This window comes from Nicotiana tabacum, chromosome 6, assembly GCF_000715075.1.
Source record: "Nicotiana tabacum cultivar K326 chromosome 6, ASM71507v2, whole genome shotgun sequence".
Classification (NCBI taxonomy): Eukaryota; Viridiplantae; Streptophyta; class Magnoliopsida; order Solanales; family Solanaceae; genus Nicotiana; species Nicotiana tabacum.
This window is the reverse complement of record NC_134085.1, coordinates 113,974,660-113,996,410: the sequence shown is the minus strand read 5'-3', so window position 1 is coordinate 113,996,410 and position 21,751 is coordinate 113,974,660. Positions and strand designations below refer to the sequence as shown.

The following is a 21,751-nucleotide window of genomic DNA, read 5'->3' as shown; positions in this document are numbered from 1 at the left end:
GGGAGCTGACTGAAGACGAAATAAACAGGGAAGTATAATGGTTTAAGTTATGTTGTCCTCATCAAATTGTTAGATAAAGATTTTAATGATAAAAAATAACTTACTTCTATTGCAGGAAAACAACTCCAAAGAAGGAAGTCAGAAAGCAAAGTGGAAGAGTCAAATAAAGAATAAATCAAGATTCTACTGAAGATCTAGAAGTAAAGATTAAGGAATCAATCATGCCATAGTTAAGAGCATCAAAGAGATCAAATATTTGATTTCAGTCATTTACGGAAGGCATATCAATCAATCTGCATGGAGGATAATCAATCACATCTATCAAGGAAGCAACGACTTGCGGGGAATAATCAATCATGGAAGCAACAGACCAAGTGCTACCCTCTTATTATTCTTGGAAGAAATCAATCTGGATTGCTTATAAGGATCAACTCTCTTGGGTTGCCCACCATCTAAAGATTTGTCACATCGAGAAGACTGACATTCAAATCACATATATACAACAAGAGGTACAACGGAAAAATATACTTTGATCGGACCACTATCGATCTTTTTGTTCTACTCCAAAATAAACGTTGTAGTCTATACTAGATTTACTGTGTAACTAGGGAGAGAAGAAAGAGATAAAAGAATCACTAGTAAGGCATTGTATCAGAAGCAAGAAAAGAACTAATATCGTGAAGAAGCTGTTGGGGTATAACAACATCAACATACCTGTATCAAAGATTTCAAATACTTGAAAGAGTAATCCGTTGCAACCCAAGAGGACTAGACGTAGGATTCACATTGAATCTGAACGAGTATAAAACATCGGGTGTCATTTACTTTCTGCTATTTATTTTTCTGTACTTTGTTTATATCTATTTCGCATCAAGAATCCAGTCGACTAGAAAGTAAATTAGTCAACTATCTTGTAAAAGAAAAGAAAAAAATTACAATTCACCCCTTCTCTTGTACTTTCATATATATATATTGGACTAGTTAGTCATTCTTCTTAAATCTTAGGGTGTGTTTGGTATGAAGAAAATATTTTCCGAAAGAGATTTTCCAATTTTTTCATGTTTGGCTGACTTAAATATTTTGAAAAATATTTTCCTTATAAACTCATTTTCCTCCAATTGGAGGAAAATGTTTTCCGTATCAAGAAAAGGGAAAATATTTTTCAAACTCTTTTTCAACCTTCCCTACTCTATTCCCCCCATTCCCACCAACCCACCCCGACACCCCCACCTACCCACCCCACCTACACCTACCCACCCACCACACCCCTACCCCCACCCACCCCATCCTAAATAAAGATACTATTACTAGTACTTTCTTTTCATGTTATAGATAGAGTATTTTTTTGTTCATTTCAATAAAGTAGTATTTTCTTTTTATGATATACAAGAAGTATTTTTTTTTTTTGTATTTTAACCTCAAAAAAAAGTTTCGTTTCATGATGTAAAAAAAATATTTTCTTTCGTTTCAACAAAATGAATACTTTATATTTTCATGTTGTAGAAAGAGTACTTTTTTTTTCAACCAAAAAAAAAAGTATTTTCTTTTTAGTTATGGAGTATTTTCTGACGAAACACTAAAAGATATTTTTCGAAATTTTTTTTTCACTCACCAACCAAACAAAGAAAAATAAGTGATAAACCACTCATTTTCCATGGAAAATATTTTCGTACGTACCAAAACTCACCCTTAGTATTATGTTATTTTGAGTTGGTTATTGATAGTCTTATTGAATACTGAGATTTCCACAACTTTGTAATGTAGCTTATAAAAACCAACAAAAGACATAATCATAGTAGTACAAGATGCAGAAAACGTAAAGTCAGTTGAAGTGACTAACTAGATTACGTACTAGGATTATAAAGTACGTGGCTCCCGAGTGCTATTGACTTGTCGAACTTATGAAAATAATTCGTGAAACTTTTGTGGATGACAATAATATTCCAATTAAAACTGTCACTTCGTGGAATACAACAGATTATATGGTTTTGTGGACTTTTATAAACTTATTTTTAGTTTTATGACCATATTTCTTTTCTTACACATAAAAATTTTATTTTTATACATAAAAAATCTAAAAATGACACTTTCTAATTTTAACATTGTAAATGGCCACGAAGGCAAACCTATTTCCTCGAATAAGACTCAGATGATGGCATATTAAATGGATGAAACAATATATAGGAGTTCCATCGGAACATAAGCAATTGGTCATGTTGGACAACTCATTAATTAGATTTTGATTCAGTGCTAATGTAACATATCATCAGCTAATTAATTGAGCTAATTTTGTGAGTTACATAGTATACACACTTAAAATTTTGCCTTGCCATCGATGATTAGAAGAACTATTAATACTGAGTCGGATTCGCGTATTCATCACATTACTACGGACTATGGGATGCGCTGCAACTTAATGTTGTAATATATATGTGTAATATATTTTAGTACTCTTTTTGAGTCTAAATACATAGTTTATAACAACGCTTTCATAATTGTAGTTCTTAGAAATGAATAAACAATCAAACAGATTTTTGACTGACGTTTTTACATAAACAACAACAATTTAATCAAAAGAATTAAGGAGGAGACCAGACGCCCACCATCTTCATTATCACCATTTGAATACTAATTCCCGTAGCTTTTCCCCCATATTTCTTTTTTTTTTTTTTTGGTGAGAAATTAATCACCACAGACTTCTTACAGTCAGGTGCAATATTTTATTCTTCATCTACCAAATACTAACACCTCAATCTATATCATCATTCCTTATCTGATCATATCATCACAAGCTGAGAATAGGCTCCAAATGGTGATAGCGGCGGCACCTCAAAAATTCCCTTTCCGTCTCCACTGTCCCAAATCGCCGACCAACTTGACGGCGTTAGTGGAGCCGTCGGGACTCTTTCTTCTTCTATTTTCATTTCCTTATTGATAACTAGTTGCTCCTCATTCACTGTTTCTCTCACCCTTTTCCTGCTTGAGTTCACCAATGGCCGAATCTCATTATTAAATTCTTGCTTAAAGTTTGCAACTTCGAGAGGGAAATTCACTATAGCTTTGCTGCCTCTAAGTTTATACGCCGCCCTGTCATATGCCTTGGCCGCCTCTATGGCAGTGTCAAATGTTCCTAGCCAAACCCGAGTCCCCTTTCGGTTCGGGTCACGAATTTCCGCCGCGAACTTTCCCCACGGCCTTTGCCTAACTCCTCTGTAATGCTTCTTCTCGGTTGGAGCTAGTTCCACTTTCTGAACAACCTCCTGCTTCACTGGTATTGCAATGTTCAGAGAAGGCTTGCGTTCTTTAAAGCTCGTTTGCTTTAGAGAACTCGAACGAGCGGCTGACACATTTGGTATTGTCCCAAACTCGAAGCTATCAAACTCTGTTTTTGAATTATTAAAGAAAGTTGAGACTTCAAGATTGGAACTTTGTGCTGTGGTGGCATAGTTGAGGGTTGGTTCAAAAGAGAAACTTTGGTCCAGAGATTCAGAAGACGAGGAGCTTTGGGAATAAATTAGGGTGGTAGTTTCGGTTTCGGAGCAGTAATGTTCCAAGAAAACATTATCATCAAGAAGATGCTGCCTAATCAAATCAAGTGTAGTGCTATTCTCTTGTGGTGATGCCATTTTTGATCTTCTAATCAAAACGAGGGGAAGAGTTGGAGAATCTAATTTCAGCTATTGAAAGAATTCAAAGGCGGAGAATATTGGGTTGAGTGGAAAAGGAGAGTGTGGGGAGGATTGTTATAAAGGTCAGAAATTTGAGATGAGAAGAGGTTTCATAGGAGCCTTCGGGGATGGAGAAACGAAGCATCATATGGCCTAATCCATAAACCTTATTGTGCTACTCGTTGTTTATGGCTAACATATATTTTACTATTTAATTGCCGCTTTGGAACAAAGTTTTGTCCTTTTGTTACTTTTTCTATTCTCGTTGATGGATGGGTCTTTTGTCTATAAGGGGTCGTTTGGTCGGGGAAACTTTAGTCCCGATTAATTATTCTGGAATTGTAATAAAAATATCATTAAAATTTTGGTATTATTAATCTCGAGATTATTCATAGTGCGATTTTATCCCAATTAAAATAGAATAAACTCATCTCAAAGTTAATTTCAGGACTAATTATCCTTTACTCCTCGTATCGAACAAGCCGTAAGAGTCCAATTACCAGCCTACTTCTTTAATTTCTCTCTACTTTTTCTCTTTTTAGTTTATGCTTTATGGTGAAAAACATATTTATAAAATTAAGTTATTTATCAGGTGATTATAAATAAATCTCTTAATAAATTTTAAATAGTAATTGGTGATTAAAGTAATAACAATTAATCTGACATCATCCGTTAAATTTCATCAATGTGTTCGATACAATCAGAACTGACCTTTCTATAGAAAAATGCCTCTGAGACTATGTAGGTGTGAAGTAATCGACCAGAATTTATTTATTAAAAAGTGACAAAAATTTGAATAGGATACAATAAATCAGCAAAACAATGATGAAATCATGACATATTGAAGATATTAACGGAGAGGCTGTACTATATATGGCAATTAAACTGCACATCGCACAAAATGAACTTAGCTTGGACTTTTGGTAAAAACTCTGTACCTTTCAAGGTAGCTCGACGCCTTACTACTGTATTCATAAAGGGGTCTATTTCACGTATGAAGAGGATTAGTTATTATTTTTTCTATCTCAGTTTATACGGTATACTTTTCTTTTTAGTCAGTTACATATGAAATGTTTGTACCTTTTTATCCCAATTTGCGAGATGATTTATAGAGATTAAATATCTAACATTTGTCATAGAAAACCACACGTTTCAAGAATTTACATTTCTTTCTTAAATTTTGGAAAGGAGGAAATATATGTCTTCTAAGCCATATTATAAGTACGTACGCAATTAATTATACCAGCTGCTGGTACGTAGCAGTTAACATAAAACACAGCACGTGAATTGACCAAAGGACCTGATAACTTGACTTTATTGTTTGGATAATTTTCTTAAAAAATAAAAGAGGAGTAATAATATGATATAGGTAGTAGCATACTTGACTTGCATGCAACATCAACTTCAATAAGGCAAGCAAGCATTATCATGCAACTGACAGTCAAGCTTTCCATGCTGCGCGAAATTAACTTATACTGTAGCTCCATTTCTCGTCTTCTGATCTTCTCCATTTCCCCAACTTCTTTTATATATTTATTTATGACATTTGTCTTATGTATATATCAATCAATGGCCCAAATTGATTTACTTTCCATCACTAGTTTTAACCATGTTTTTAATAGGTAGATGTTATTACTATTTTAGGAAAAAAAAAGGTACTCTCTAATTTGCTAATAAAAATTACTCCCTCTGTTCACTTTTATTTGTCCACTATACTAAAAATGTATTTTCAATTTTACTTGTTCATTATACTAAATCAAGAGAAAGATAATCTTTTTTTCCTGTTTTACCCTCATAATTAATTACTCATTTTCAAACTTATTTCTCAAGATTTTTTGAAAGGCTATCATTATTAGGGGTTGTATGGTAAATTACATATTATATTTATTATTTTTTAAGGGACGTGAAAATGCCAAAATAGTACGGAGGGAGTATTTTCTAAGTTCTAAATTTTGAATAAGTATATTTAAGGGCATCTGTTTTATTTTTCGAATTGACTTTCTTGTCAAAATTATTCTTAATTTTATGACCATTGTTTTATATTAATAAAATTCCAATGATTAAAAAGGGTGGGGGATTATAATTGTTCAATTAGTAGTCGTTTTTAGGAGATGAAATGCTTGGTTAAATGTTGCGGTAATTTTTTAGTTTAGGCAGAAATTATGCAACCCATTTTCCGTAGACGTTAACAAAAATTATTCTTTCAATTGCTTAGTTTGTGATTTTATTGTGAAGTATTCCATGATCTCATCAATTTATATATAACATTTGAAGTATACATGGAAGCTTTTTAAATTTAATGGTTGCAAAATTTTGTGAGATGAAGATTTCTTACCAAAATTAGACAGTACCTTTTTTCTAAAATAATAATAACAGCTACCTATTAAAAACATGGTTAAAACTAGTGCTGGAAGAAAATAAATCTAAGCAATTGATATATATACATAAAACAAATGTCACAATTCTGTCAAGGAGAAGATGAGAAATGGAGAGGAGTTTCATCCTTCTTTCTTGCTCTTGCAACTGGCAAAGAAAGAAGTGACGGATCAAGCATTTTAATATTATGAGTTCTAAAATCCTTAGTGTTAATAACTGATTCGAAATTTAATATATTTGTATAGTTAATGGATTTCTTATTAGATATATATAGAATTTAGGCTAAAACAATATTATTATTATTATTATTTCTGTGTGGATGTAAAACTCTATTTTTACTGGTAATTAAGTTCAAGAATTCAGAGTAGCTTAATAAAATAACACAAAATAGTTTCAACTGAATAGTGCGAGGGGGATGACTTTTGATCAAATTCGATGGAACACTAGATGAAATTGATCGAAATTAGACAAAATCACTTGATCAGGAAGATAGAATTTTTTTTTTAAGAGAGAAGAAATATCCTTTCAGCAGCAGTTAGGTTGCCAGAGACAATCTAATTGATCATATGTTTCAGAATTCCATTTTATAAATTGAATAGATGAAGTGAACAATTTTTTTGAATGATTGCATATTTACAAGAAATAACTCTTAATCAATGAAATTGAAAAGAATTCAAGACTCAAAGACACCCACCCCTCTTCTACACATCTTCTATTATACCAGTCCGGTGTCCTTTCGATTATATAATAACAAGCTGAGAATAAGCCATATGTGGAGACAATGGGGAAAGCAGCGGCACCTCAAATATACCCTTCCCATCTCCACTGTCCCAAATCGCCGACCAACTTGACGGCGTTAACGGAGCCGTCGGGACTCTTTCTTCTTCTATTTTCATTTCCTTGTTGATAACTAGTTGCTCCTCCTTCTCTGTTCCTCTCACCCTTTTCCTGCTTGAGTTCCCCAATGACTGAATCTCGTCATCTTGTTGCTTAATGTTTGCAACTTCGAGAGGGAAATTCACTATTGCTTTGCTGCCTCTAAGCTTAAACGCCGCCCTGTCATAGGCAGTGTCAAAGGTTCCTAGCCAAACCCGAGTCTCCTTTCGGTTCGGGTCACGAATTTCTGCTGCGAACTTGCCCCATGGCCGTTGCCTAACTCCTCTGTAATGCAATGTTCAAAGAAGGCTTGCGTTCTTTGAAGCTTTGCTTCTGAGAAATTGAACTAATACGAGCAGCTGATACGTTTGGCTTTGTCCCAAGCTCTGTTTCTGAATTGTCAAAGAAGCTTGAGATTTCAAGACTGCAACTTTGTGATGTGTTGCCATAGTCGAGAGTTGGTTCAAAAGAGAAACTCTGGTCAAGATATTCATAAGAGGAGGAGCTTTGGGGATAAAGGGTGGTACTTTCGGTTTCGGAGCAGTAATATTCCATAAAAGCAACATCATCAAGAAGATGCTATCTTATCAAATCAAGTGTGCAATTCTCTTGTGCTGAGGCCATTTTTCATCTTCTGATAAAATGAGGAAAGAGTTGGAGAATCTCATTTCAGTTATAATGTTCAAATTCTTGAAAGAATTCAAAGTTGGAGAATATTGAGTTGAGTGGAAAAAGAGAGTGTGGAGGATTGTTATAAAGGTCATAAATTTGAGACTCCATTGAGATGAGAAGAGGGTTCAAAGGAGCCTTCAGGGGTGGAAAAACGAAGGATCCTGTGGCCTAATCCATAACCTTAGTGCTACTTGTATTTAATTTTATGTTTATGTGACGTAACTTGTCTCAGTATGAAATTTAAAAAAAAATTATCTAAATTATCCAGTCAAACAGATTCACGTAAATTGGAACGGGGAGTAATATTTATGAGGTTATAAAAGTTTATGATTAAAAATAAATAAAAATTTATAGTTAAAATATTATTATTTTTAAATGAACTAATAAAAAAATCGTGTAATATAAATTAAAACGGATAGAATACGTTATAATTTAAAATATATTTAAAGATTGCTGATTGGAACAAATGCTGATATGTGCTATCGTGTCATTTTGTTACCTATCTTTTTCGGTGATGGATGAGTCTCATGTCTTCAACCATGAGTACAATTTCCAGCGTGCTTCTATATTTTCTCGGGTTTTTTCCTATTGCCACATAATTATTGAAAGTCTATATATTTGTTATTTTTTTTTATTGTGTTAAACGATAGATGCAACACCGTAAAATATGTTTAGCCTATGCTCACAGAGTATGGGTCAAAATCTGATCAGAATAATCTTGTCTAAGAGAGGGTAACTAAGAGCTGATTAGACTGAAGTCACACTTAAGGAATAACATATTGGTGAGCTGAGCAGTTAAGGTCGAGGTCGAGCACTCAAACCGGCCCAAACGGCTAGTTTAGTAATAAGATATTTTAAAAGAATATTTTCTGCACTTGTACTTTCAGTTAGGTGGGGGAAATGTCTCATATAAGTAGGAATAGAGGGAGAAGGGAGGGATAGGTAATATTCTATATTATAAGCTCTCTGTAGAAAAAGTTGACTCTCAAGTAACTACAAACATTGTCTTTACAAAAGATTCGATTTGTTGTTGGTCCCAAGTTTTCTCACATCAAATCCGAGAAAGCTTTCTATATTCCCACGTTTGATTGCCTTACATCATTGTCAAAGAGAGAATCATCCACCTCATTGAATATTTGGATGAATCATTCTCTTTATTTACATTTATTACCATTTATCATATTTATTACTTGTCTTTATTCCCTCATTCATTCGTAACAATATCATTAAACACCCCCTTGGTATTTAATAGTCATGAATGCGGTTTTACATTATTGACGTCTATTAATCTCGGATCTAGGATTTATTATATTTAACTAGAATTTGCTCATTATCATTTTATTTAATTAATTTAACAAAAAGGTTTAACACTTTTTGGTCAAACAATTTGGCGCTGTCTGTGGGGACCTTCTAGTTAAAATTTTAGTTTCTTCTAGATCTATAAAAATGCACAAAACCTTGAAAAATCCCGTATTTCCTTGTTTGCACAAATCTGACATAGAATGCGCAGTACTCGGGGCTTGTGACCAAAATGTTTAAAGGCTAGTGACCAAAATGTTCAAAGAACAACTCGGCAAGACCATGAAAGTATACATCAATGTTATATTGGTCAAGTCAAAAAAGAAGGAAGACCATATCGACCACTTGAGAGAGGCCTTCGACATACTCAGACGACACGGCATGAAATTGAACCTAGAAAAATGCGCCTTCGGCGTAACCTCTAGAAAATTCCTCGGCTTCTTAGTATCGCAGCGAGGTATCGAGGTCAACCCTGACCAAATCAAGGCCATAGAAGGAATCCCAGAGAATTTAACCAGCAAGAAACAAGTGCAAAAGCTGACTGGACGGATAGCTGCTCTATTGAGATTCATCTCGCGGTCCTCCGATAGGTACCACAAATTTTTCGGTGTACTTAAAAAGGATAATGGACTCCAATGGAATTCCGAGTGCATCGACGCCTTAAGAAAACTAAAGGCTTACATGTCTTCGCCACCGTTGCTTGCGAAGGCAGAACCCGAAGAGTGCCTCCCCGTCTACCTGATCGTGTCCGATGTCGCAGTAAGTGCAGACCTAGTACGAGAAAATAAAGGTACCCAATCTCCGATCTATTAATTAGCAAAACTTTGGTCGATGCTGAAATAAGGTACCCCCGCCTCGAGAAGCTAGCTCTGGCCTTGGTCGTAGCTTCACGAAAGCTTATACCTTATTTCCAGTGCCACCCCATCTCGGTGGTCACAACTTTTCCGTTAAGGAGTATCCTGCACAAACCCGAATTATCAGGCAGGTTGGCCAAATGGGCCATAGAGCTGAGCAAGCACGATATAACCTATCATCCGCGAACGGCGATAAAGTCACAAGTTCTTGCCGACTTCGTCGCTGACTTTAGTGCGAAGATAATGCCCGAAGTCGAAAGGGAAACTGCCAGTACTTCCGTCAAAATACACGACCAATGGATTCTGTATACCGATGGCTCTTCTAACGCATCAGGATCTGGATTAGGACTCACGCTCGAGGTCCCAACATGCGAGATAGTTTGCCAGTCCATACGATGCCCTGATATGACTAACAATGAGGATGAGTATGAGGCCGTGATTATAGGGTTAAAGTTGGCACTCACGTACGGAGCATGGTTAGTAATCTTCGATGCGACTCGCAACTCGTCGTCAACCAAGTTATAGGGACTTTCCAAATTAAGGAGCAACGGCTACAGAAACACAAGGCCAAAATTTTGTAAACTATTACCCGAGTTCGACGAATGCTAGCTCAATCAAATACCCCAAGCACAGAACATCGAAGCGGATGGCCTCGCTAAACTGACAATGGCCACCAAAAGTATAACCGGAGAGGGAGACGTGGTCACTCTCCTCCATTCATCAATAGATCAGATCGAGGTACGAACAATGACTTGGGATTGGCGCAATCGTATTATTTCATACTTGCAGGACGGAGTGCTCCTACTCGATAAAAAAGAAGCCAAGAAGCTTAGAATGCAAGCAGCCAGGTACAACATCGTCAATAACGACTTGTACAAAAGAACGTTTGGCAGTCCCCCAGCAAAGTGCTTAGGACTGAATCAAACGTTGCGCGTCCTCGAAGAAGTACACGAAGGCCACTGCGGAGCTCACATCGGCAATCGAGCTCTCGTCAGATGCCTCGTACGAGCATGCTACTATTGGCCCACGGTTAAATAGGAGGTCGCCAATTTTGTCAGAAGGTGCGAGCAATGCCAAAAATACGCCATCATGATTCACCAAGCGGGCGAACACCTCCACTCAGTCACCTTGCGTGGCCTTTCATCAAATGGGGACTGGACATCGTCGGACCCCTCCCAATGGAACGAGGTAGTGTACGATTTCTTTTAGTGTTAACTGACTATTTCTCCAAGTGGGTAGAAGCAGGTGCATTCGCCCAAATACGTGAGCAAGAAGTAATCACATTCATATGGAGAAACATCATATGCCGCTTCGGCATCCCCAAAGAGATCAGTTGTGACAACGAACCCCAGTTCACTGGGAAAAAGGCCACCAAGTTCTTTGAAAAATGGCACATCAAAAGAATACTCTCCACGTCATATCATCCTGCGGGCAATGGTCAGGCGGAGTCCTCCAACAAAATAATATTGAACATCATGAAAAAGAAGCTCGAGAATGCCAAGGGACTGTGGCCGGAATTGCTACCGAAAGTGCTATGGGCATACCGCACGACGCTGAAAACAAGCACAGGAGAAACACCATATTCACTAGTCTATGGGACTGATGCAGTAATACCGGTCAAAGTCGGTGAACCAAGTCTAAAGTATTCAAATGAGAGCGGGCCAAGCAACGATTGAAAACAGAAGGCAAGACCTCGACGAAGCCGAAGAGCGGAGAGACATGGCCTACATAAGAATGGTAGCTCAAAAACAACAGGCAGAACATTACTACAACAAAAAATCCAAGGTCAGGCCACTCAAAGTCGGGGACTATGTACTCAAAGCCAAAACACAAGCAAGCAAGGACCCACATGAAGGCAAAATAGGAACTAATTGGGACGGCCCATACAAAATTACGGCGGTGGTAAGCAAAAGGTCATTCCTGCTAGAAACAATGGAGGGAAAACTACTAACAAATAAACTGAACGTCGCCCACCTCAAATACTTCAACTTCTAAGGATGGACGTCTCCCGAGTCGTACTCTTTTTCCCTCACCCGAGTTTTGTCACAATTGGGTTTTCTTGGGGAGGTTTTTAACGAGGCTACGAAGAGAGCGTTTCGAAGTTAAAGTATAAGTTCATCGCTCGACCTCTCAACTACTTTTCCAGATCGACCAATGAAGGGACTAGATAGACTGAGACTTCTCCAATGTATGCATGAACAGAGCAAGAACATGTAAACTTCTCCAATGAATGTATAAACAAAGCAAAATACACAAACACATGAGTTTCTCATTTCTCTACCAAGTTTATACATTACGCCAAACTAAGAGTCAACATTTGACCTCGCTCGAATCGACTCACATTCACCTCGTTCGAGCTGATTAACATTCGACCTCATTCGAATGAACTAACATTCGACTTCGTTCGAATTGATTAACATTCGACCTTGTTCGAATCAACTAGCATTCGACTTCGTTCGAATTAACATTCGACCTCATTTGATCAACTAAAAGTCAACATTCGACCTCGCTTGAATCGACTCACATTTGACCTGAATTGATTAACATTCAACCTCATTCGAATTAACTAAGAGTCAATATTCGACCTCGCTCGAATAGACTCACATATGACCTTGTTTGAATTGATTAGCATTCGACCTCGTTCGAATAAACTAAGAGTCAACATTCAACCTCGCTCTAATCGACTCACATTCAACCTCGTTCGAATTAATTAACATCGACTTTGTTCGAATTAACTAAGAATCAATATTTGACCTTGCTAGAATGGACTCACATTCGACCTCTTTCGAATTGATTAAAATTTGACTTCGTTCGAATTGATTAACATTCGACCTTATTCGAATCAACTAGCATTCGACCTCGTTCGAATGAACTAAGAGTCAAGAGCTTTTACAAAGAAAAACATTCGAAGAAAGGCAAAAAGGGCCAAGAACATACAGCAAAAAGTCATAGTCATTCCATTCCAAAAATAAAATATCTTACAAAGGTCCAGAAAGACGCCCCCACCAAAAAAAAAGAACAAAAACTAAGCACATATGTATCAACACTACATCATCTCTGCCTGCGCCATCGCCACATTCACTGCCCGGTCCAGCAGCACCATCTCCGCTATCACCCGCGCCCTCAACATACTCATCATCATACCAAGCATCAGATGCAAGCCTTCCAAGTCTTCTTCATCATCGCCGGTCCTCGGCGTAGCGTGGTCATTACCACAAGCAAGCCTAGCATCACGTGCTTTATCACGAGCATCTTCGAAGTCGGCCTCAGGAACCTTCCCCTCCATCATCAAGTTCCTATATATATCATGGATCCAAATCTCGTATAAATCACGAGGAACACCGGGGAGCGGAAACATGAGAGGAAGAAGGTCGAGCCAACAACCGTGCCTTCTCAGCCTCAAGAACAACAACTTGCTCACTTAGGATCGAGACCTCTTTCTCAAGCCCACCAATTCGCATCAGTTGCACGTTCAAACCTGAGGACGTGGATAGAGTCCTCTAATGCCGCTTCCTTTGCCAATTCCGCTACCCGGGCCTCCTTGGTCCCCTCCAACTCTACCGCTTTCTCAGTTAACTCACCACTCAAGACAACAACTCTAATTGAGCTTTTCTCAAGCTCGGCTCGCAGAGATGCCACCTGCGCTTGAAGATCGATGCACTCGATCATGACCCCCTTTCTCACTTCGAGATCATCATCTTTGTCCCAAAGCAACCCCTCGAGCTCACTGCATCTGTCAATAGTTCGCACAAGCTCCTCGTCATTCTGGTCCAACTCCTCCCTAAGAGATTGGAGGTTGCTGCATGCTCTGAACCACACACGTATCTCGCGGTACTTATCACGATACCGGAGGTACTTCGAAACCATTTTCTGAAAAACAACCTTCTGCTTTTCCTCCCGACGGGCGCTCTCGATCTCCAAAATTAAAGTCTAAAAAAAGAAGGGAGAGGAAAAAGATAAAGAAAGAGCCAAAAATCAGTAAAGATAGAAAGAGGAAAAGGACGCGAAATGCAGAAATAATAAGGAAGGAAACTCACCCTCAGAGCCATCCCAGATATACCTAGTGACATGTTGGAATCCTTGAGTGCCTCAAGAGTTATGTTCTCGGCGATAGAGCAAAGTCAGGCAATGGAAGGGACCATGCTCACCCTATCCTCGAACAAGTCGCAGTCCAAAGGGATTACGATCGAGTGAGAGGATCCATCTATTCTCACCTCCTCAGGATCTACATCAGAGCCGAATTCGTAGTCATCTACGACCAGTTTTTTTGCCCTCTCCTCAGCCGAAGAGGGAACGTTGGCCTGCCCTGACATTGACGGGTCACTCCTCGAAATGATCACAGCCGCCTCTGGTCGCTCCCCTTCTTCCATAGAGGTGATCTCTACATCCGAATGAGGCATGATCTCTGCATCCAAAGTCGTACCACCCCCCGGCTTGGCCTTGGTCAACTCGGGTTCACCCCCACAGGCTCCTCATCCTCGATCGCTCTTCCATCAACCTTTATCCTTCACCTTTTCAGCGGAGCCTCTTCGTCTTCGCCCTGGTGTGACTCGTCCACCAAATGAAACACTGTAGAAGCCGGAACCTCCGCTAACAGGGCAGCAGTTTGGCGGCTAGGCCCATGCGAGGCCGGGGTCCAAGGGGTAACAGCGGTCTGAGCAGGCTCGCTTGCAGCCACGGAAAGTATAGGACCGGTCGAAGAACTTGACTGGCGAAAAGCAGGAGTAGGATCCCTCGCCCTCCTCGAAGCCCTTCGACCTACCAACAAAGAAAGACAAGTAAAAAGGCAAGGAAAGAAAGGACGATACAAGGGTCAAAATTACTAAGATCAAAGCAAAATGACTCACTGGCGCAGGTCTGCGCCCAAACCTCTCATTAAACTATGACCACTCACGAATCCCCACCGTATGAGGCAAAATCTAACTCACCCAGTCACGAATGTCGGTGACTATCGAAGGAGGGTCCCTTTCGGCTACGAAAAAAAAGAGAAAAGAGGAGAACGATCACATCGCCAAAAAGAAACGACAAACAGCCATGTGGGAGAAGCACTTACGAGCAAAGTTCCACTCCACGGAGAATCCGCTGGGGTTCGACACTGTCACACCCCTTTTTTACCCCTCCAAAAGATATGTAAAAAATGTAACGTGTTATGCTACGAATTTGTGGGTTAAAGAGTTTTTCCAATTAAAGTGACAGTTTTGAAATAGGGATTATTTTTGTTATTCAGAGTTGCCACTTGGAATTGATTTGTTGGTGTTCCAAGTCACCTTTTATTTGAATCCCTAGTCAAAGGAATGTTTGACTCTTTTATTATTGGTCTGCGAAAACAAAGTCCGGATAAGGAATTCTGTTGACCGAGGAGAAGGTGTAAGGCATTCCCCGAGTCCCGTGGTTCTAGCACAGTCGCTTTATTGACTACATTTGGCTTAAATTAATTTTGGATAAACTGTGATTTATATTATTTTTCATATTTTTACCTATCCACTTTTATCTCTTGATTATTAGAAAACTTAAAGAATATTTTTTAATAAGAAGATGTCATAACCACACTACGCAAGCGAGTGCATAATCGACGAAATTTATTATTTAGTCATAACGGCGCTACGCAAGCGAATCCGCAGTCATGACAAACGATTGTTAGCATGTTATTTACGTCTGGAAAAATTACTACATTTGAAGAGATTTGTTTTGAAAATAAAATAAAAAATCAACTATCGCGCTACGCAAGCGAATTTGCGATCTTAACAAAAAAAAATATACTAAATTAAGAATTAACTAAAATTAATGGGCATGGTATGAGATTATTAAATTAATTTATCGAATATTCAAACATCACGCTACACAAGTGATTTCGTGAGTTAAAGCGCGCCTACTAATTGCCTAGCGTTTAAAAAGGAAATGAGTTAATTAAAAATAGTAAAAAAATCTGATATTATGACTATTTTTCTAGCTTTATAGTTGGGAAAATTAAGCAAATAAAAGTTGGACCAACTTAATCTATTTTAAAAGAAATGAGCCAACTTGTTAAAAAAAATGAGCCAGCTTGTAAAGAGCTCTTGGGCTGCTGGAATTTATTATTAAAATGGGCCAAGAAATGGATTTTTATTGGCCCAATGCTATATAGAAGAAAAGGGGGTAATTTTGATGTTTAAAAGTAAATGGGCCAACTTTTATTTTTTGGTTCAAAAAGGCCCAAAGTTGATACAATCTTGGTCCTTTACTTAGTTTGCATTTATGACCATTAACTACATAGTCACAATTGTATAAACGCACACTTTACAAAAATAGCCACTTTTGCAAATCTGGAAAAATGGCCAGATTAAAAAAAAATTATCATAACATTCCTAGAAGCATATGTTGGCAGTGAAATTTCAGCAACTAAAACGAACGCATGTTATGTGTTATACATCTAAAGTCATTCATGGCATAGTTAGATATCACATTCAAAAAACTTGCAATTCAATATTCAAGTATTATGAAGGACTATATTCACATTATCACATGCTTGATACATAACAATAACATACAAGCTCTTTTGTTGTCAAATTATTCATCATATCAAACACATTTAAATGGTGCAGTATGTTCAAGTTGTTCCCATTGCTGAAAATACGTACGTTACGAGTCTTAAAGGATTACCTGGATAGCAAAAGAATAAACAGTAGTTCAACAACTAAAGCAGCATAAAAACAGCAGCAAAACAGCAGCAAAACCAGCAGCAAATCCGTGTTAAAACAACCCGAAAACTTAGAGAGGAAACCCAGAAACGAACTCTAAAGAGGACTTCTAAAAGTTTGCACTCTAAGATTCACTCCCAAAACTTACCATTTCAGCTCACTTTTCATGTGTTCAACTGCTGATTTTTTTTATGTTTTTGTATGTTCAAAGCAATTATTCCCTCTCCCTGGAAGTGTGATTGAGTCCCCCTTATATATCAAAACAACCAGCTATTTTAAAAAATTAAAAATCAATTTTTTTGACAGATCTTCTACAAAATCTGCTCTTAAATTCAAAAGGCCAGACTTTCTGGTTCAAATCTTGTCAAGTATTTCAAACAAAATTCGTTCTCCACTATTCAAAGACAGACTTTTATTCAAACACTGTCCAAAAGTCTACATTTTCTTACCAAACAATTTGACTTTTGAGTATTGTACTCAAAGAGTCTTGAAGCAGTAAATAAACAACCAAACAAGTACCATATACTCTTAAGTATTCTGCACTACCTCACTTTTATTAATACAAAACTATTTTACTACTTCAACAAGTGCAAAAACAGAAAATTGAACATTTCAAACTTCAAAAACTAATGCTAAAATAATTAATAATAGACCAAAATAAAATCTGAAAATTAAAAATAAAAATAAAAAATCAGCCATGAAAAAGAATAGGATTTTTACCATTTTACAATTCAAGTGGCCGAAAAAATGGTGGTATGCCAAAAGAGGGTGTTCGGGGAGGTCGCCGGAATTTGGCCGAATTTTGGTCGCTGGATTTTCAGGGTGAAATTGGCATCAGTAGCTAGGTCTTGAGGAGCTCTATCCATTGATGTAGGTATTATGGGGTGGTAGTGGTTGGAGCTTCAAGGATTTGGGCAAAAAGGTGACGGGAAAGTTTCCAAGATCTAAGATTCAAGGAGTTTGAGGGATTTTTGAAGGATTTGGTTTGGAGATATGGAAAAGGAAGTTGTGGAGATTACATGGTGTGAATTTGGAGGTGTTTGGAGGTGGTCCGCCGCCGGCGACGATTTCCGGCCGGCGGCGGTGGGCGGAGATGGGGTGGTGTAGAGAGAGTGAAGAGAGAGAGAAGAGAGAAGAAGGAGAGGGAAAGAAGAGAGAGGAAATAAGGGGGAAATGGGGCAAATTTTTGGGGATTTTGGGCTTTAAATACCTAGGATGAAGATCAAACTAGGACCGTTGGATTAAATCAAGATGGGTGGATGAGATTGAATCTTGTTACTTAACCAAAACGACGTAGTTTCAAGACCAAACTACGTCGTTTTAAGCTCTTCTTGGCAGCCCCATTTTGGACCGGATTTGGGCTCTTTGGGCTCAAATTTTGGGCCAATTTTGGCACAATTTTAATTAAATTACACTAGCCCAATCCCTACCCCATTTATCAAACAATTACTCAACTCTTAAAACCTATACATACACAAATAAGAACAAATACACACACACACACACACACACACACACACACACACACACACACACACACACACACACACACACACATATATATATATATATATATATATATATATATATATATATATATATATATATAGGAAAAAATTAGGCATTTACAGTTGCCCCTCTTTGCTCGAGAACGTGAAGAGTTTTCGTGCAAAGAAAAGTGAATGCCATAGCTAATTTTTGCTCACATATCATTCCAATGGAAGCAATTTTTGAAAAAAGGTGACCGAACCTTGCTTCCGAGGTTGCCTACATATCCTTGGCTATAAAGGAATCAAGTCAGTGTAGTTCTGGAAAAATTTGGTAGCTGGGACTACCGGACACTAGAGTTAAGATTGTTGCTGCTGTTGTTGTCGCTGTTGGTGTTGCGGTTACTCGCTTCTTACATCAAAAGAAAAAGAGAAGGGCATTATATATGTCTGCAAACTAAGAGTACAAATTTCTATACAAAATTCCTATCCATGTGTCTTCTGAAGTCAAATCTTGATTCTAGACTTGCTCGCATGTGTTGACCGTAAATTGGATCTTGATGCTCTTTGAAGAAAAGATTATGACTCAATCTTGATGGCTTGCTTTCTGGATCAAAATTTGAGAAGATGAATCTCGATAAGCTGGGCTGCTGATACATTATCAAAGCTAAACTCCGACTATCTTGTGATCGAAGGATTTCTTTCTTCTGATGAGAAAACTGAAACTGCAAGCTTTAATCATCACTTGAGCTATATGGCAGAGCCTGCAAAGCCATCAAAGACAAACAAAAACGAACAAAATTTTTCTGCCCCAGTCTGGCACTAGGAAAATTTTGTGAGTTATTAGACAAATCTGTAAATTATCTAATTTATTGAAAAGGCAAACAGAAATAGTAGTATAAACTAGCTAAAAGAGATAAAAATTGGTAACGAATGATAGTTTAACCAGGGATCGGTACCCTGTACTACTGAAAGGAAACGTAATCAGGGGCTGGTACCCTCTCTTACTGGAAGGAAATAGAATCGGATGTTAGCACCATGTATTATTGATAAAGTGTTGAATCCCTCTAGGCGAAACGGTTCTACCTGAGTTAAACTATGTAAAATACCCTGAGCGAAGAGTACTTCTACCCGGAAACTATGAGTTGGATCCCCCTAGGCGAAAAGGTTCTACCTGGGTTAAGCTAATGTAAAACAACCTGAGCGAAGAGTACTTCTACCCGGAACTATGAGCTGGATCCCCCTAGGCGAAAAGGTTCTACCTGGGTTAAGCTACATAAAACAACCTGAGCGAAGAGTACTTCTACCCGGAACTATGAGCTGGATCCCCCTAGGCGAAAAAGGTTCTACCTGGGTTGAGCTACGTAAAACAACCTGAGCGAAGAGTACTTCTACCCGGAACTATGAGCTGGATCCCCCTAGGCGAAAAGGTTCTACCTGGGTTAAGCTAATGTAAAACAACCTGAGCGAAGAGTACTTCTACCCGGAACTATGAGCTGGATCCCCCTAGGCGAAAAGGTTCTACCTGGGTTGAGCTACGTAAAACAACCTGAGCGAAGAGTACTTCTACCCGGAACTATGAGCTGGATCCCCCTTGGGGAAAAAGGTTCTACCTGGGTTGAGCTACGTAAAATCAACCTGAGCGAAGAGTACTTCTACCCGGAACTATGAGCTGGATCCCCTTAGGCGAAAAAGGTTCTACCTGAGTTAAGCTACGAAAATGGGAGGTGTGACCAATAGTGATGCATGCTGAAAATAAAAGAAAAATGGAGATTTTAAGGAGCTTACGTTTGGTGACATTCGTTCATTTTGGATTGATATTCTACACCGCTTTGTTCCTGCTTCAAGCGAAGAAAAATTTATGAGTTTTCAAAGTGGTGGTTGGTTTGTGGCCTTGATGCCCTGAGTAGCTTGATTCACGACCACTGCTGTCGAAAAATCGATTCAGTCAGCGTGGTACCGAGATGCTCTGCCTCTGCATCATTTTCTAGAGACCTTGCCTTTACAATGCTGCCCCCAACTGTTTCATACCCAGATGTTCATGGTACCGCTACCCTTGTCTCTAAGGCAAGACGATTTTCCTTTAAAATCAAGCTCAGTTGTTTTGCACCTAGTATAAGTTTGTGTCCGTAGTGCTCATCAACTTTTCTCATAAAGCAGGTCCTGCTTAGGCGACCTTTTCAGATCTTTTTTTTAGACACTTTGTTTGTCTTATCGGATAAGATCAGAGATGGATTCGTGCCTTCGTCAATGCCATATATGCCCCAAATTGTGCTCGACATTACGGGGAAGCTGTAGCCAGTTTTACAGCCCTTTCTTTGCTTCGATTTTGATGCAGGATTAGACCGAAGGGGACTCAAAGAAAAATTATGGGTAAAAACAGAATAATAATTAGAAGCGAAAAAGAACTGTGCTTAAACAAAAGGTGTCCCTTTCGGGGAAAGGAATAGGGAGACTTATCCGGAGGTATGTGCCGACTTTAATGAATCATGACATGCATTTTGGACTGGATGCCTGATTTGTCTGAGCTGTCTAATTCTCAAAATCCGCCGCAAATGTTCATCTTGAATTTGTCTTGGTTGTGCTCATGCCGAAGAATCAAAGACCCTTATTCGGCTAGTAGCGCCCATTGCAGGTTTTCGCTAACTAACCTCTCTCATTTCTTTACTAACCATCACCTTATGGTGCCCATCTGAGTTTTCACCAATAAGACTCTCTCATTTCTCTGTTCACTATCACCTTATAGTGCTCGTACGGTTTTTCACTGATAAGACTCTCTCATTTCTTTTTTTTTCTTTTTTTTTTCTTTTTTCTTCTTTTTTTTCTTTTTTTTACTATGATACTGTATGAGGGAGGTTTCCCAACGTCTTTGGCATGGGGACTTCAATCATTCTTAAAAAACATCGATCAGAAGTTCTTGAAAGGTAAAAAGGCGAAATGAACCTTGAACTGAATTACAACTTTTGGAATCATTTTTACAGAGAGAAAAAAAATCGTGAAATAAAACAAACTTCTGCCCCAGTTTTGGAGTATTGGGAATATGGATTTTTTGTTCTGATGGGACTGAACCCAGGGTAAGGCTGCCTAGGTATCCTTTCGAAATCAGGTCGGACGTAGTTCAATTTTTTAGAGTTTTTTTTTTACAAGTTCCAAGAAGTAAGAAACAAGGAAGACAAATACGGCTCAAAAGGATTAACAAAAAGGGTGACACCTATTTGGAATAGCGAGCGAATGATAGCCTTCGCCACTTCAATTTGAGAAAATCAATGCGTGAAAATTCTACAATGGGTATATATCAGACATAATATCTTTTGACTGCATCTGCGTTAATAGTCATGTCTGGTACCCGTCCTTCTTCATCTACCAAGTGCAAGGCCCCTTTTGGTAACACTTTCTTGATTATGTAGGGTCCTTTCCAGTTCGGGGCGAACTTTCCTTTAGCTTCTACCTGGTGTGGAAGGATGCGTTTCAAAATCAGTTGGCCTACCTCAAACTGCCTTGGACGCACTTTCTTATTGTAAGCGCGTGCCATTCTTTGTTGGTATAACTGGCCGAAACACACTGCTGCTAGCCATTTTTCATCGATCAACATCAGTTGTTCTAATCGGGTCTTGACCCACTCAGTATCTTCAATCTCTGATTTCACAATAATTCGTAGAGAGGGAATTTCGACTTCAGCGGGTATTACAACTTTAGTTCCGTATACAAGCAAATACGGAGTTGCGCCAACAGATGTGCGAACAGTCGTACAGTATCCCAGAAGAGCAAAAGGCAACTTTTCATGCCATTGCCTGGAACCTTGGATCATCTTCCTAAGAATCTTCTTGATGTTCTTGTTTGCT

At 38.4% G+C, this 21,751-nt stretch overlaps 1 protein-coding gene, 1 long non-coding RNA gene and 1 pseudogene across 2 annotated transcripts; all 3 read right to left on the bottom strand.

Moving 5' to 3' along the window:
* Window positions 1-2,495: 2,495 nt before the first annotated feature.
* On the bottom strand, window positions 2,496-3,748 carry LOC107810926 (ethylene-responsive transcription factor 5). The gene has a single exon (XM_016635762.2). The coding sequence runs from the start codon at window positions 3,624-3,626 to the stop codon at window positions 2,778-2,780; it is 849 nt and encodes a 282-aa protein (XP_016491248.1). The 5' UTR covers window positions 3,627-3,748; the 3' UTR covers window positions 2,496-2,777.
* A 2,865-nt stretch (window positions 3,749-6,613) lies between these two features.
* On the bottom strand, window positions 6,614-7,765 carry LOC107810928 (ethylene-responsive transcription factor 5-like; annotated as a pseudogene).
* An 8,422-nt stretch (window positions 7,766-16,187) lies between these two features.
* Window positions 16,188-17,590, bottom strand: LOC107818523 (uncharacterized). The gene is made up of 2 exons (XR_012710149.1): window positions 17,143-17,590; window positions 16,188-16,384 (listed from the first exon to the last, which is right to left on the bottom strand). It is a non-coding gene; the product is annotated as an uncharacterized LOC107818523 (long non-coding RNA).
* Window positions 17,591-21,751: the final 4,161 nt, after the last annotated feature.

What these genes read in the sequence shown, in the direction of transcription:
- LOC107810926 (XM_016635762.2), bottom strand. Translation starts at nt 3,626, where the DNA reads ATGGCATCACCACAAGAGAATAGCACTACACTTGATTTGATTAGGCAG.